The sequence below is a fragment of the Schistocerca serialis genome, chromosome 4, assembly GCF_023864345.2.
Source record: "Schistocerca serialis cubense isolate TAMUIC-IGC-003099 chromosome 4, iqSchSeri2.2, whole genome shotgun sequence".
Taxonomy (NCBI): Eukaryota; Metazoa; Arthropoda; class Insecta; order Orthoptera; family Acrididae; genus Schistocerca; species Schistocerca serialis.
The window spans coordinates 56257208-56271513 of NC_064641.1; the positions used below are offsets into that span (position 1 = coordinate 56257208).

Below are 14306 nucleotides of genomic sequence, written 5' to 3' on the forward strand. Positions count from 1 at the left end.
ATGGAGATCTCTGCTGAACAGCATGTTGCAAGACAGCCCACATATGCTCAATGATGTTCATGTCTGGGAAGTTTGGTGTATAGTGGAAGTGTTTGAACTCAGAAGTGTGTTCTTGGAGCCACGTGGGGTGTCGTATTGTCCAGATGGAATTGCTCAAGTCCTTTGGAATGCACAATGGACACGAATGGATGCAGGTGATCAGACAGGAGGCTTACGTACATGTCACCTGTCATAGCCATATCTAAATGTATGAGGGGTCCCATATCAACCCAACTGCACATGCCCTACACCATTACAGAGCCATTAACACCATAAAACAAAGGTCCGTATTTGTGATACTGCTGTGACTGGGAAGCTTGGACTGCTTATGAATGGTGTTGCATTGTGTTTATTGACTGCTTATTGCTGGTGCTGCATTGTATTATTGATTAATTGTGGTTCTGTACTTCCTCGCTGGCCACCCTTGGTGAGAACGGTGGCGACATGCGAGAGGTCCAGTTCTTCCAATGTCATGGAGAGGCAGCCATCCAGTATGACTTCAGGTCACAGCTCTTGATAGTGCAATGGCACAGCACGGACGTCCTGTGTTATCATGTGTTTCTGTTTATGCTACAGTATCATGGTGCCAATTTTCAACAGGACAATGACTGAGTACACGGCACGCTCTTTATGAACTATCTGTGTGGTGTTGAGGTAATCCTGTGACCAGCAGCATCCCAGATGTGTCCTTGATAGCACAAGTGTGGGACTGGCTCAACTGTCAACTCTATCCCAATAACAATATCCACGATATAAAGGCACAATGACAACAGCTACGGGCCAGCTTGCCCCAGGACAGGATAAAATGGCTTTGTGATACCTGTCACAACCGAATCGCTGTGTTCATCCAAGCCAGATGGGGTGCAACACCACATTAATAAGTGGGGTTGTACTGCCAAGATCCTTGTAAATTTGACTATTTTGTAACTACTGACAAAGCACATCACATACCCTCTCAGGCCATAAAGTTTAATTTAATTTTCTGCTCTCCTTCTGGGTGTTTCACTTTTTTTGGCAGGCAGTGTAAATACAGATTTTACAGTATTTTGACATATTCACTTACCAGGTTGATTGCTCCTTCCGCATTTATCCCGACAGTTGTGGAGCATGAAAAATATTTCACTCTTATAGACTGTCAAAGTTTATTACTTTATAGTTTAAGTCAAACTGCAGTTTTTATCACATTTAATACTAATTGCTGCATGCACGCACACACACACACACACACACACACACCCACACACACACACACACACACACATATTCACAAATTACCACAGAATTGATGACTGTCACTGTGTAGACACCCAGTTTATTTGTTAAGTCTTCACGTTATGACATGTTTACACACATCAAAGAGATTCATACGAGTGGTTGCCTTTCCACATTTTTATTTATTGTTTTCTTCACAAAATCAATTTTACTGCAGTAATGCAATGTGAGTTAGATGCACTTCAATTATAAATGTGCAAGGACAGTGCAGCTCTGTGCGCCGAACCAACATCCTTAACATAATAACACTGGGTAAAATTTGGGAGGCGAGTTTAAACATGATGTGAGTATTAAGCTAACAGAAAACCACTGGCAGTTGAGGGATAAAAAAAAATATGCTTTTAAGAGCATAGATGTGAAATCTGAACTATCCTATGATGAATACACTTAATGGTGAAACTTCCTGAAAACTATATATTGCACTAGGATATGTATTGGATCATTTGGAGACAGATTTCAGTCCAATACATAGTTTTAATCTGTCAAGAAGTTCTATAATGGTTTACACTCAGATGAAGAGTGAGAGACTGATTCTGGAGCTTGTCTCTGCTGTGGGAATGATACAAAGTATGGGGTAATTTGATCTGGGCAATCTTCTGAGGTATGCAATTGCAAATTATACTTAACAATGCTGCAGATGTGTGCAGTACATGCATCAAAAATAGTTTTGCATCACCCCAGTTCTACGAACTCCTGAAGACAGACATTGACTGTGGATATTGTATCACAGACACAGTCCCTTTAACTGTTCAGAGATGTCACTAAACCCGCCCAAAGATGGAAACAACCTTGCACGAGCAGCACCTATTAGATGGAGGAGGTCCGACATCCGATCGGTTCCAGTCATTTCACCAGGAAGGAAGTACATGGCTTGTGTTGTCTGTAGTTCAACCATGCCTAGACGGTCCATACCGCAGTTTGATCACATCCGCATTGTTACTTTGTGCCAGGAAGGGCTCTCAATAAGGGAAGTGTCCAGGTGTCTCAGAGAGAACCAAAGCGATGTCGTTTGGACATGGAGGAGATACAGAGAGACAGGAACTGTCACTAACACGCCTCACTTAGGCCGCCCAAGGGCTACTACTACAGTGGATGAGCGCTACCTATGGATTATGGCTCAGAGGAACCCCGAGAGCCAGGCAACCATGTTGAACAATGCTTTTCGTGCAACTACAGGATGTCATGTTACAACTAAACTGTGTGCAATAGGCTGCATGATGCGCAACTTCACTCCCGACATCCATGGTAAGGTCCATCTTTGCAGCCAAGACACCATGCAGCGTGGTACAGATGGGCCCAACAACATGCTGAATGGACCCCTCAGGATTGGCACGATGTTCTTTTTACTGATGAGTGTCGCATATGCTTTCAACCAGACAATCGTCGGAGTCATGTTTGGAGGCAACCTGGTCAGGCTGAATGCCTTACATGCACTGTCCAGAGAGTGCAGCAAGGTGGAGGTTCCCTGCTGTTTTTGGGTGGCATTATGTGGGGCCGATGTATGCCGTTGGTGGTCATGGAAGATGCAGTAATGGCTGTACAATACATGAAATCCATCCTCTGACTGATAGTGCAACCAATATCGGCAGCATATTGGCAAGGCATTCATCTTCATGGATGACAATTCGCACCCCCATCATGCACATCTTGTGAATGACGTCCTTCAGGATAACATCATCTCTCGACTAGAGTGGCCAGCATGTTCTCCGGACATGAACCCTATTGAACATGCCTGGGATAGGTTGAAAAGGGCTGCTCACGGACGACGTGCCCCACCCACCACTCTGAGGGATCTACGCCAAATCACCATTGAGATGTGGGACAATCTGGACCTACAGTGCCTTGATGAACTTGTGGATAGTATGCCACGACAAATACAGGCATGCATCAATGCAAGAGCTACTGGGTATGCTGTACTGGTGTGTACAGCAATATGGACCACCACCTCTGAAGGTCTCACTGCATTGTGGTACAATATGCAACGTGTGGTTTTCTGTGAGCAATAAAAAGGGCGGAAATGATGTTTATGTTGATCTGTATTCCAATTTTCTATACAGATTCCGGAACTCACGGAACTGAGGTGATGCAAAACTTTTTTTGATGTGTGTATAAAACATGAATATTTCATGAAGCATCAGGGGTGAGCATCACTGACTAACACACGGTGTTCTTTCTGTAAACCTTTTCTTGAGTGCTCAGATCCCTAGCTCTGAATCAATGTAAGTCTAAAGGCGTTGGGTTACTAGTGTTTTGCCTTCAGTTATAGCCAACCTAAGTGAACAAACAACACAGTGTGCAATAACATTCTACCATCTATAAACAAATGCCAGGTTTTTGAGAAGTGATTGTAATATTTAGTATTATGTGTCGTATCATTATGGAACATGTCTAAAAGGAACTTTGAATTTCAGTTACATGAAACTTTTAAGCATTCTTTACATTTATGTGACATTTCATTTTTTTAAAATGCTCTGAACAATGTACAACCAATAGGTACATTGACTGCACTACATAAGGTAAGTAGAGCTAGCTTCCTTCACACCGTTCCTTTTGTGGTGCACATTTGTGTATTCAACAGTGTTTGTTACCTCTGCTCCACACACCCCTTCAAACAGCACTCAACAGGTAATATTTAGCTCATGGATAGCTTCTATTGAGAACATGTTTTCTGAAATGCACAATAACCAGTCTGACGAGAACAGGAGGTTGGTACTTACTCAATTACTAATACCGTAAGAAACGAAAGACAAGTTAAGAAGTTTATCTTACCTGGCAATTTACTTTACTTCTAACTGCATCAATAATTGGTGGTATATCATAATCATCCAAACCCTCGTACGATTTTGGCAGCAGGAAAGGGTATGTCGGATTCAGTCGCATCTTTTCTAGCTGAAAGAATGTAATTTTTTTTAATTACAACTTACGTTACTATAAATGAGACTGTGAATTGTATTTAGATACAAATCACAGTTATATACAATGGAAATTCTTACTAGTTACTTGTCATGAATATATGAGCACCAGTCTCTCCTCACGGGATTCTGGGGCTCAATTTTCTCAGAGTGCAAAATACAATGACTTTCACTTACATTGTATATAAGATAAGAAAGATTCACTGGTTACTTCCTGCAGTGGGCAAGTTTCCACTAAATGCAATCTTGCCAATGCTCACATTTCACACACAACATGAATCACAGCATTGCACTACAAACCTTAATCAGTATGAATGAACTTAAGACACATGAAGCACTTGTCTATGTACAGATTATAGTGTGATTAGAATAAAGTACGATTTTTTAACAGTTCTGAATGGAGAGAGCGGAGGGGAGTGAGCTGCCCTCATGACCAGGCTGTCGAAGCACTGATCAAGAATAAATATATGACAATACTAAACTGGAACCTTATGATACTGACTGTTTCATAAATACTTATGATTACAGTGTAAATGGTGTGACTCCAGGGGAAGAATGATGACTGTCCTCTTCCTTAGGCCTGAAATGGGTGCTGGAGGTGACAGAAATGAGCATCTTTTTTATCTGTCTTTCAGAAATCTTTAGTGGATCCATGTTTTCTCAGTTACTTTCTTGGGGTGGCTAAAAATTCTGGACCAGCCCTGAGTGGTGAAATGCAACCATTTTTTCAGACAGCTTATAATATACTACTCAATTTAAATGTTTGGCAAAGTACCTGACACCAGGAGTACTTTTTTCATACTTACATAATTTTACTCAGAGAAAAAGTTTCATTTCACTATTTTGAGTTTTATTTAAATGTATTCTATATGTTTTACATTTATTTTGTGTTCGTTTCAGTTTTATAGCATGTTACATTACATTACTAGTTGCTCATTATCAGAACTAACAGTGGTTCAATAAGTTTTGATTGAGCTTTTAGGAACAGTAAAAGCACATTCAAGAAATTGTGCACACAGACATGCAAAGAATGATGTATAATCCTTGTGAAAATGCTATTACTTAATCTGGAATGGACCAGTATGAAAAATAGACTTTTAAATTTACAAACCTTATGTCATATATGGATATTCATGAACGATATTAATCTCAGACATTAAGACTGAAACTAAATCACCCAAAAACACTACACAAAGTTTGTAACACTTCATAAATTAGTAGTTTTAATTATAACTTGACATGTTGCCAATGATATATGCTTTATTTTATAAATGGCTGGCACACGTCATAATTGTTCGTATTTTGTTTTGGAGTCAGTGCTGCAATGGGCTGTTGTGAATTATTTGGAGATTTAACAAAATTCTAAAGTAAGTTCTCAAGATCCAGGATCCTCCAACTGAGCTAAGTAAAATATGCTGTTTATGGTGTTTGTAAGCGTGTCACTGCGGAAACAATTTAAAGCACTACATTAGAGTCACAGTAATGTTCTGAAATAAATGTGTGCGGGCAGCTGTGGTCCCATTTTAGCAGTATCATTCACGATAGCTTCTTATGTCAACATACCTACTTCACTGAGAATACAGGATGGAATAAAAACAGTATTACAGAAAGGATAGATCACTACTATCCATGTGGAGGAGACGTTGAGTTGCACACAAGCATAACAAAGAGACTGCTACACATTAGAGTCTTCGGCCAAAAAGCCTTCTTTTAAAGTAGAAAACACACACACACACACACACACACACACACACACACACACACACACACACACACACACACATGCGCCCACGGCCACCGTCTCTGTCTGCTGAGGCTGGACTGCGGCCAGAGAGATGGTGTATGTATTTTTATTTTAAAAGAATGTCTTTTGGCCAAAAGTTCAAATGTATAGCTTGTCTTTTTATTGTGCCTGTCTGTGACTTAATGTCTCATCTACACCAAAGAAACTGGTATAGACATGTGTATTCAAATACAGAGATATGAAAACAGTCCAAATATGGTGCTGTGGTTGGCAATGCCTATTCAAGACAACAAGTGTCTGGTGCAATTGTTAGAGTGGTTACTGCTGCTACAATGGTACGTTATCAAGATTTAAGTGAGTTTGAACGTGGCGTTATAGTTGACACGTAAGCGATGGGACACAGCATCTCCGAGGTAGCGACAAAGTGGAGATTTTCCTGTACAACCATTTCATGAGTGTAACTGTGAAAATCAGAAATCCGGTAAAACATTAAATCTCCAACACTGCTATGGCCAGAAAAAGATCCTGCAAGAACGGGATCAATGACGATTGAAGAGAATCATTCAACATGACAGAAGCACAACCCTTCCACAAATTGCTGCAGATTTCAATGCTGGGCCATCAACAAGTGTTAGCGTGAGAACCATTCAACGAAATATCACCGATGTGGGCTTTCTGAGCGGAAGGCTCACCTCTGATGACTGTGCGACACAAAGCTTTATGCCTTTCCGGGGTGTCAATACCGACATCGGACTGTTGATGACTAGAAACATTTTGTCTGGTCAGACAAGTCTCATTTCAAATTGTATCAAGTGTATGGACGTGTATGGGTATGGAGACAACCTCATGAATCTATGAATCCTGCATGTCAGCAGGTGCAGGCTCTGTAATGGTGTAGGACATGTGCAGTTGGATTGATATGGGCCCCTCATACATCTAGATATGACTATGACAGTTGACACGTACGTAAGCCTCCAGTCTGATCACCTGCATCCATTCGTGTCCATTGTGCATTCCAAAGGACTTGGGCAATCCCAGTTGGACAATGCGACTCCCCAGACATGAATATCATTGAGCATATGTGGGATGCCTTGCAACATGCTGTTCAGTAGAGATCTCCATCCTCTTGTACTCTCACAGATTTATGCACAGCCCTGAAGGTTCACGATGTCAGTTTCCTCCAGCACTACTTCAGACATTAGTCGAGTCCATGCCACGTCGTGTTGCAGCACTTCCGAATGCTCGTGGGGGACCTTCATGATATTAGGCAGGTGTAACAGTTTGGCTCTTCAGTGTACATGATGAGTAGCAATGTACCCTTTTCATAATATTACTGAAAATATACTTTTTATCGTTTCTTGCCAAATACTTTCAACCTGTGCCCACGTACATCCATTCAGATAGAAATCTGAACAATATGGGAGAGCTTGATAACACTATGCATTTTTACCACAATCAGTTTGTCAATGTAGTCGCGTCTGTATTTTGGCTTGAGGAACTTCACAGGTGCTATAAGACAGCCAAGCCAATTTAATTTTCTGTGCAGAAAAATCCAAAATGAAATATTCATTTCCCCCACCCCATCATCAGAGCTTTATATAACACAACACAATAGTGTGCTATGTCACACTGTCCACAACTGTTTTTGAATTAAATGGAATATTTTGGAACAGGAAATTAGAAAACCATTCTGGGAAAGCTGTGGAGGTCATTTTCTCATGTTAGTTACTTTTCTGTAATGGGGTAGCAATAATCAGTTTGGAATGAAGCCTTGAGCCAAGTTAACATGAAGGATAATTATCTAGCCAACCTTCCTTACTGGTGCTTTTGTTGTTCCTTTAACCAATGCACCTGTCCAGCTATTTGTCATTGTGTGACACAAACGGATCCGAGTCTTGTCGTGCCGCACGATATCTTAGAACAACGCACTTCTCACAGCGTGCAGTTACTGGCATCACCAGGTCCATATGTCAGTTGTTGCAATGATTGATATCCAACATGAAAACTTTTAGTGCTTGAAACTGACATTGTGAAGACAGTTTCAAGGAGATGACTTATTCTCATTAAGCAATTCTATTTATTTTAGACTGAAAAGAAGTCCGTTTAACATACGGTACTCTGTGCTTTGATAATAATCAACCCCCCAGTGTACATATTGCTTCCTGCTGGAATGTGTCCATGTTGACTACCCATTGACCTTAACTTCTTTTCGTGCTGTTGATTCCAAAAGGCAATGTCCTGGTGACACTTCCTTGTTCTCTTCTTTCTTCCTTTTCTTTCCTTCCCTTCTCAAATTCTCAGCACCATAGATCTATGAGTGAATGTTATGTGAAGCAGCTGTTCTCTCCACCACTCTTGAAACTTTGAAAATCGGACCCCAACATTGTCCTTCAGTTGAACGTACTTGCACAAAATGCACACTAGTTTGCAGCCTTACCCACAGATTGGAATTCCTCTTCCAACACTAGATACCTTTGAAACAAGTGAAGGAGTTTTCAAACAACCTCTTTTATGTCAAACTCTTGTTCAGACATGCTGCAGCACTAATGAAATAATGCCAATGCGGACACATTAGATCATAACAACACCTCATGAATGCAGGACAGTCCATTGCTTTAAAAAGTATACTACACAATGAGAGCTGAGGAACATGGAACTAACTGGTACTCGACCTGTGTTACTGTTTAATAACTGTGTGGCAACAGTGTCTCCTATACCTGTCAACCTGTTGTTGTTCCAAGAGAAGAAGATGGTTCATGGTTACCAGACCAATGGCATCACGTACTCTTCACTGAATTGAACTGTGAAAAGTCTCAAGTTATTTTAACTGCACTTAAAATCCTCTGTCTGTGGGTTGATCTAGGGAAAGAGACCAAACAGCAAGGTCATCAGTCTCATCAGATTAGGGAAGGAAGTCAGCTATGCCCTGTCAAAGAAACCATCCTGGCATTTGCCTGAAGAGATTGAGGGAAATAACGGAAAACCTAAATCCGGATGGCTGGACGCGGGATTGAACCGCCGTCCTCCTGAATGCGAGTCCAGTGTGCTAACCACTGCGCCACTTCACTTGGTTTCTGTCTGTGTTCAGCTTCCATGTAGAAATTGAATCACCCTAGTACTTACTTATACTGCAAACAAACAAAAAATTGTGCACACTAACTATTCAGAAATTTAAATTATGAGGCTGTTTCCACTAGCACTGTTTCCAATGAAACAGGCTGCCAAATGCCTTGATTAGTTGAACTCTGAGGTACCATTATCTGTGTCCAAATACTGAAAATGTATGAAATGAAGAGGAATTGTAGAATCCCAACTTACCTTGATTGCATTCCACCTCTGTATAAAGTGCCGGGCTACATCTCTCGCAGCAGCTCCCTGCACCAATACGGCAATATCATGCCACGGCATCCGAGGGGTTGTGTTGCGGTCTACCAGGTCTGCAACAAGCATATATCCTCTCAGTTAAGTCTCCCCTGACCTGAGGTTCTGGATGACTTTTCCAAACTCTATCCTTTTCCTGAACCACTCCAGTTCCTTTGTCTTCACCACCTTCTTTTCCCTTTAATCCTTCCGCCAGAAGAAGGAGCCACTGGCTCCTAAAGCTTGCACAAGTAAAACCTTTTTATACATGTGTGTTCTCCTGCCACTGCTGGTGAGTATATTTTTTCTATCCAATTACATAATAAGAAAAGACAATGACTGCTGCTTACCATAAAGAAGACACGTTGAGTTGCAAACAGGCACAATTAAAAGACTCTTACATAAAGCTTTCGGCCACAGCCTTCATCAGTAAAACACACACACACACACACACACACACACACACACACACACACACACACACGAAAGCAAGCAAGCACACCTCATGCACACATAACAACAAACTCCAGTACCTTGGGCGGATGGTGGATGCTGGAGTTGATGAAGGCTGTGGTCAAAAGCTTTACATAAGTATCTTAAGTGTGCCTGTCTGCAACTTAACGTGCTTTCTCTATGGTATGTAGCAATCTGTCTTTTCCTACAATGTTGATATTCCTAGCTGGAATTTCCATTGTTCAGTTGCATTATAGTCCAAAGTATCAGTTGTTTTATGGCTATATAAGAAGTACAAATGAATAAAAAGCAGTTATTTGGTCTGGTATGGCTTTGTAGTCATTTGTTCACATTTCATGGTTGGCTGTAAGGTACTATGCAAAAAATGCACACAGTAAAACAGGAAATGAGAAAATAATAAAAACCAAAACCCACATTTGTGACTAATTCTTTTATTATATCTAAAATCAAAGATGATGTGACTTACCACACGAAAGCGCTGGCAGGTCCATAGACACACAAACAAACACAAACATACACACAAAATTCAAGCTTTCGCAACAAACTGTTGCCTCATCAGGAAAGAGGGAAGGAGAGGGAAAGACGAAAGGATGTGGGTTTTAAGGGAGAGGGTAAGGAGTCACTCCAATCCCGGGAGCGGAAAGACTTACCTTAGGGGAAAAAAAGGACGGGTATACACTCGCACACACACGCATATCCATCCACACATATACAGACACAAGCAGACATATTTAAAGACAAAGACTTTTCCCATGCGCTATGTGGGTTGGTTGATTTGCAGCAGAAGGGGGGGAGGGGGGAGTGAGGGATTAGCAACGGGTCTAAACAATAAGGTCATCAGTCCCCTGCACACGAGATAGTCCAGCCAGAATTGATTTAAGTGTGAGAGTATGAAGAAGTAGTACAACTGAGGAATTAAAAGGAATACTGAAGCCAGAGATGAGAAATAATTTGAAGAGGAGTAAAAGTATATGCAGATTGAGAGCAGACAAGGGCTACCACAGGGCTCATCTGTGGCAGGAGAAACCTCATCCGTACGCGAACCGTCCCCCCACCCCCTCCCACCCCACCAACCTGAAAAAGAGTGAAGACAGTAACCAATAACAAGAAATAATACCTTCTACCTGGGAGAAGGCTAAAAACATAATGAGCATCAGCAGGACCAACAACTGCAAAATAAAGTAAGAGAGATAATCATATAACTAGATGGCTGGGTGCACTTGGACATCCCCCAGAACTCAGTATGCAAGGGGGGTGGGGGAGTGGGGTGCCTGCCCCACAACTGTTCCACTCTGATCCATTATACCTTTTCAGCTGTTCTTTTGTCATCATCTAGTATCCAGGATAAGGAATCCTTAAGGTCTTGCCTTCAACTACTGTGCTACTCTTAAAAATACAAATTTGGGTGTGGCAGAACACATGGGATAACCAAATGTAAAAGAAATTAAAATGAGGGATGACGAAGGTAGTTGCCAGGAGGAGGTAATGATGAGGGTCCCTAGACCTGCATGTGGCAGGAGACAAGCCAATTCCAAACAGCATGCCTCCAACCTGAAAGCAATTTAAAATGTTATATCCGAGAATAAAAACCACTTTCTTGGAAGAAACGATGAACTAGTTCTACTGCCAATATGACATCTGTCAATTTTAGAGGCAAAGAATCTGGGAAAGACCATGCTCAGCTTGGAGAGCAATAATGAGGGGGCATTCCACCAGGATGTAAGGTACTGTCTGTAAGGCTCTGCAGCCACTATGCAGGGGTGGCTCATTGTGTAAGATACAACAATAGGTTAAACTGATGTGACATCCCTGAAGCCGACACAAGAGAGCAGATTCCTCCCAGAAGGAACAGTAGGAGGAGCACCATGTAGCAGTAGTCTCTATGATAGTGTGAAATTTATTAGATGGTGGGCAGTAGCTCCCCCCCTCCTCCTCATGTCTCATCTCTGAATGATTAAATGTCTCCTTTGCACCAGGAAATCTGTGCCTGGTATTGTCAAAGTGAACGTTGGATACCATCATGAATAGGGAGCCATATAAGGACAAGTGAACAGATAGTATGACTGTTAAACAGAGGATCATGAATAGTGGATATCACAGAGTAACAAGAGTAATATTGATCAATAGCCAGGACACTGCTCATTCTCTTACTATGAATCAAAATGCACTTGAGGGAGGTCGTTTAATAAAACACAGGACACTTAACAGTTATCAGCTCTGCTGTAAAAACACTAAAGGTTCCCAACAACGAATGATCAAGACTTCAAAGTTATTTTATTCTGTGATATGTTACGTAAGTGAACTAATTTCATATTGTGTTTCTGCTCTGCAGAATATATTTAGTAAGCACACTAGCTGTGTACACAGCTACTTATTTATTGAAATTAGTATTGTGAGTGAAAGAAATCTCCCCCCTCCCCCCCTCCTCGAGCTCATTTGCTAGAAGGGGGTGACAGAGAAAAGGACTGATGGCAAGGAGGCAGAGAGAGGGGCGGGGAGGAGAGGAGAGGGGAAGATGTGCATACTGAGGAGGGTGTATTGACTGATTTGGGGTTAAGGCCCATTTCAGCTCCTTACACCTGTAGTTAGCATTGACTTCATAAAAGAGGGATATGTGAGAAGGGATAACACACACACACACACACACACACACACACACACACACAGAGAGAGAGAGAGAGAGAGAGAGAGAGAGAGAGAGAGAGAGAGAGAGAGAGAGAGATCGTTGAAGTCAAGATTTTAAGCTGTTACTACAAACCCTTGTATGGTTGTTCCAGATTATGGAAGTCCTTCACGATAAAGTTGGTATAGTCTTTTCCAATCCAAAATTTTGCCATTCCGGTCAGTTCACTGCTAACTTTGTTCACTGCAACACGTTCTGAGGGTGGGGACGATTCTGCTGCAGCTTCTAAATCAGCATAGCGGACACCTTTTGCATTCTGATTTGCTGCCATTGTTCCATTACTCCTCCTGAAACAGAATAATTATGTACAAATTGTGACAACTACATTGTTCAAACTGTTTTATCTGCTAATGAGGTGACAGTATTGAACAGAATTATTAAGGAACAGTACATACTTTTAACGCTGTAAGATTACACACTACACTGCCGATCGGAAGGGATTCATGACCATCAACGGAGAAATAACAAAATTTATACTTTCTGCAATAAAAACTCTGAGGCAAGTTTCTAAAATAAAGACAGCCTAGCTATAGAGAGTGATTAGTAGTACTGATTAGATTGTGCATGCTTCCACACTGCAGTGCGTTCCTGCAACATATCTACTGCCAATGGCCTTTTCTCACCTACCATTTTGTGGCAGTGGATAAAGGAAACACAATGAGAGGCATTTTTTATATTGACTTCAGGCTGTTTGGCACCTGTTATTAACATCAGTGATGTACATTTTGAAATGACAGGGGAGGGGGGGGGGGGGGCTGGGGGCAGTTACTTAAATTAAAATTTAATCTTTTTAAAAAAAAACACAAAACAATGATGATAAAACTTTGAAAATAATCTGTTTCTAGACGTATTGCGAATGTCAGGGAACCAAGAGCAGAGAGCCACTCCATCTTACCATTACCATTACTCTCTCAGCAGAATATAAAACGTATACAGCTAAAATGCCATGTACTGAAATACAAACACCACAAGCATGTGAAACATATGTCCTCCAGTCATAGTAACAACCTGTGCATAAGAAGAAAACTCCCCATACAGAGAACGGTCAAAGCTATTTAAACTTTTTTCCGAGAGGAATGGCTTAACAAGCCAATTACTTTCATTAGCTGCAGTCTATTGTTCCTCAATTCTATGCATTTCTCTCATCCACACATGAAGTTGTGGCATGTTTACTCACAATTTCTGTTTTGTTTATTATTATCATCATCATCATCATCATCATCATCATCATCATTATTATTATTATTATTATTATTATTATTATTATTATTTTGTTCAGATGCAGCTTGACTATCAATCCAAAGATTTGAGGTTCAGTCCTTGGTCACCTACCACTTCTTTGATTTCTGGCAATGATTTGTTAATGTGAGGAATCCCAAGTTACACCATGGTTTGGAGTCCATGTTCAATTGTAGGTTCCCCTGCAATTTTGTAGAAATGCATTTTTATTTGCCATCGGCTGCATACATAGTATTTATTCTTGGCCGGTTTTGGTGTATTAAATCATCAGCAGCTGGAAGCAAAATTATAACATATGTTGGTTTAAAAATGCACAGTTCTGATACAAGACACTTTTATATACCACATGTGACAATGACAAAACACGGAATGCAACATAACCAGATTTCGACAATATCTTGAAAAATTTAAGCAAGTTGCACATACCTCCAGACAGTTAACAGGCAACTTGCATCTGAGTCCTATGTCATAGATACTGTCAAAATCTGGTTATGCTGCATTGTCACATGTGGTATACTGAAGTGTCTTTTATGAGTAATATGCTTTTTTAAACCAACAGACATTATTAATTTTCTTCCAGTTG

General features: G+C 41.0%; 1 protein-coding gene across 3 annotated transcripts in view; it reads right to left on the reverse strand.

Annotated features, from left to right (window-relative positions):
- Positions 1-14306, reverse strand: part of LOC126473596 (phospholipase D1) — a 182442-nt gene that overhangs the window by 61548 nt on the left and 106588 nt on the right. For all 3 annotated transcript variants that reach the window (XM_050100744.1, XM_050100743.1, XM_050100745.1), the window contains 3 exons: positions 12560-12771; positions 9286-9404; positions 4081-4200 (listed from right to left, as the gene is read on the reverse strand). In XM_050100744.1, coding sequence (XP_049956701.1) covers positions 4081-4200; positions 9286-9404; positions 12560-12771 — 451 coding nt within the window. The remainder of the gene's footprint in view (positions 1-4080; positions 4201-9285; positions 9405-12559; positions 12772-14306) is intronic.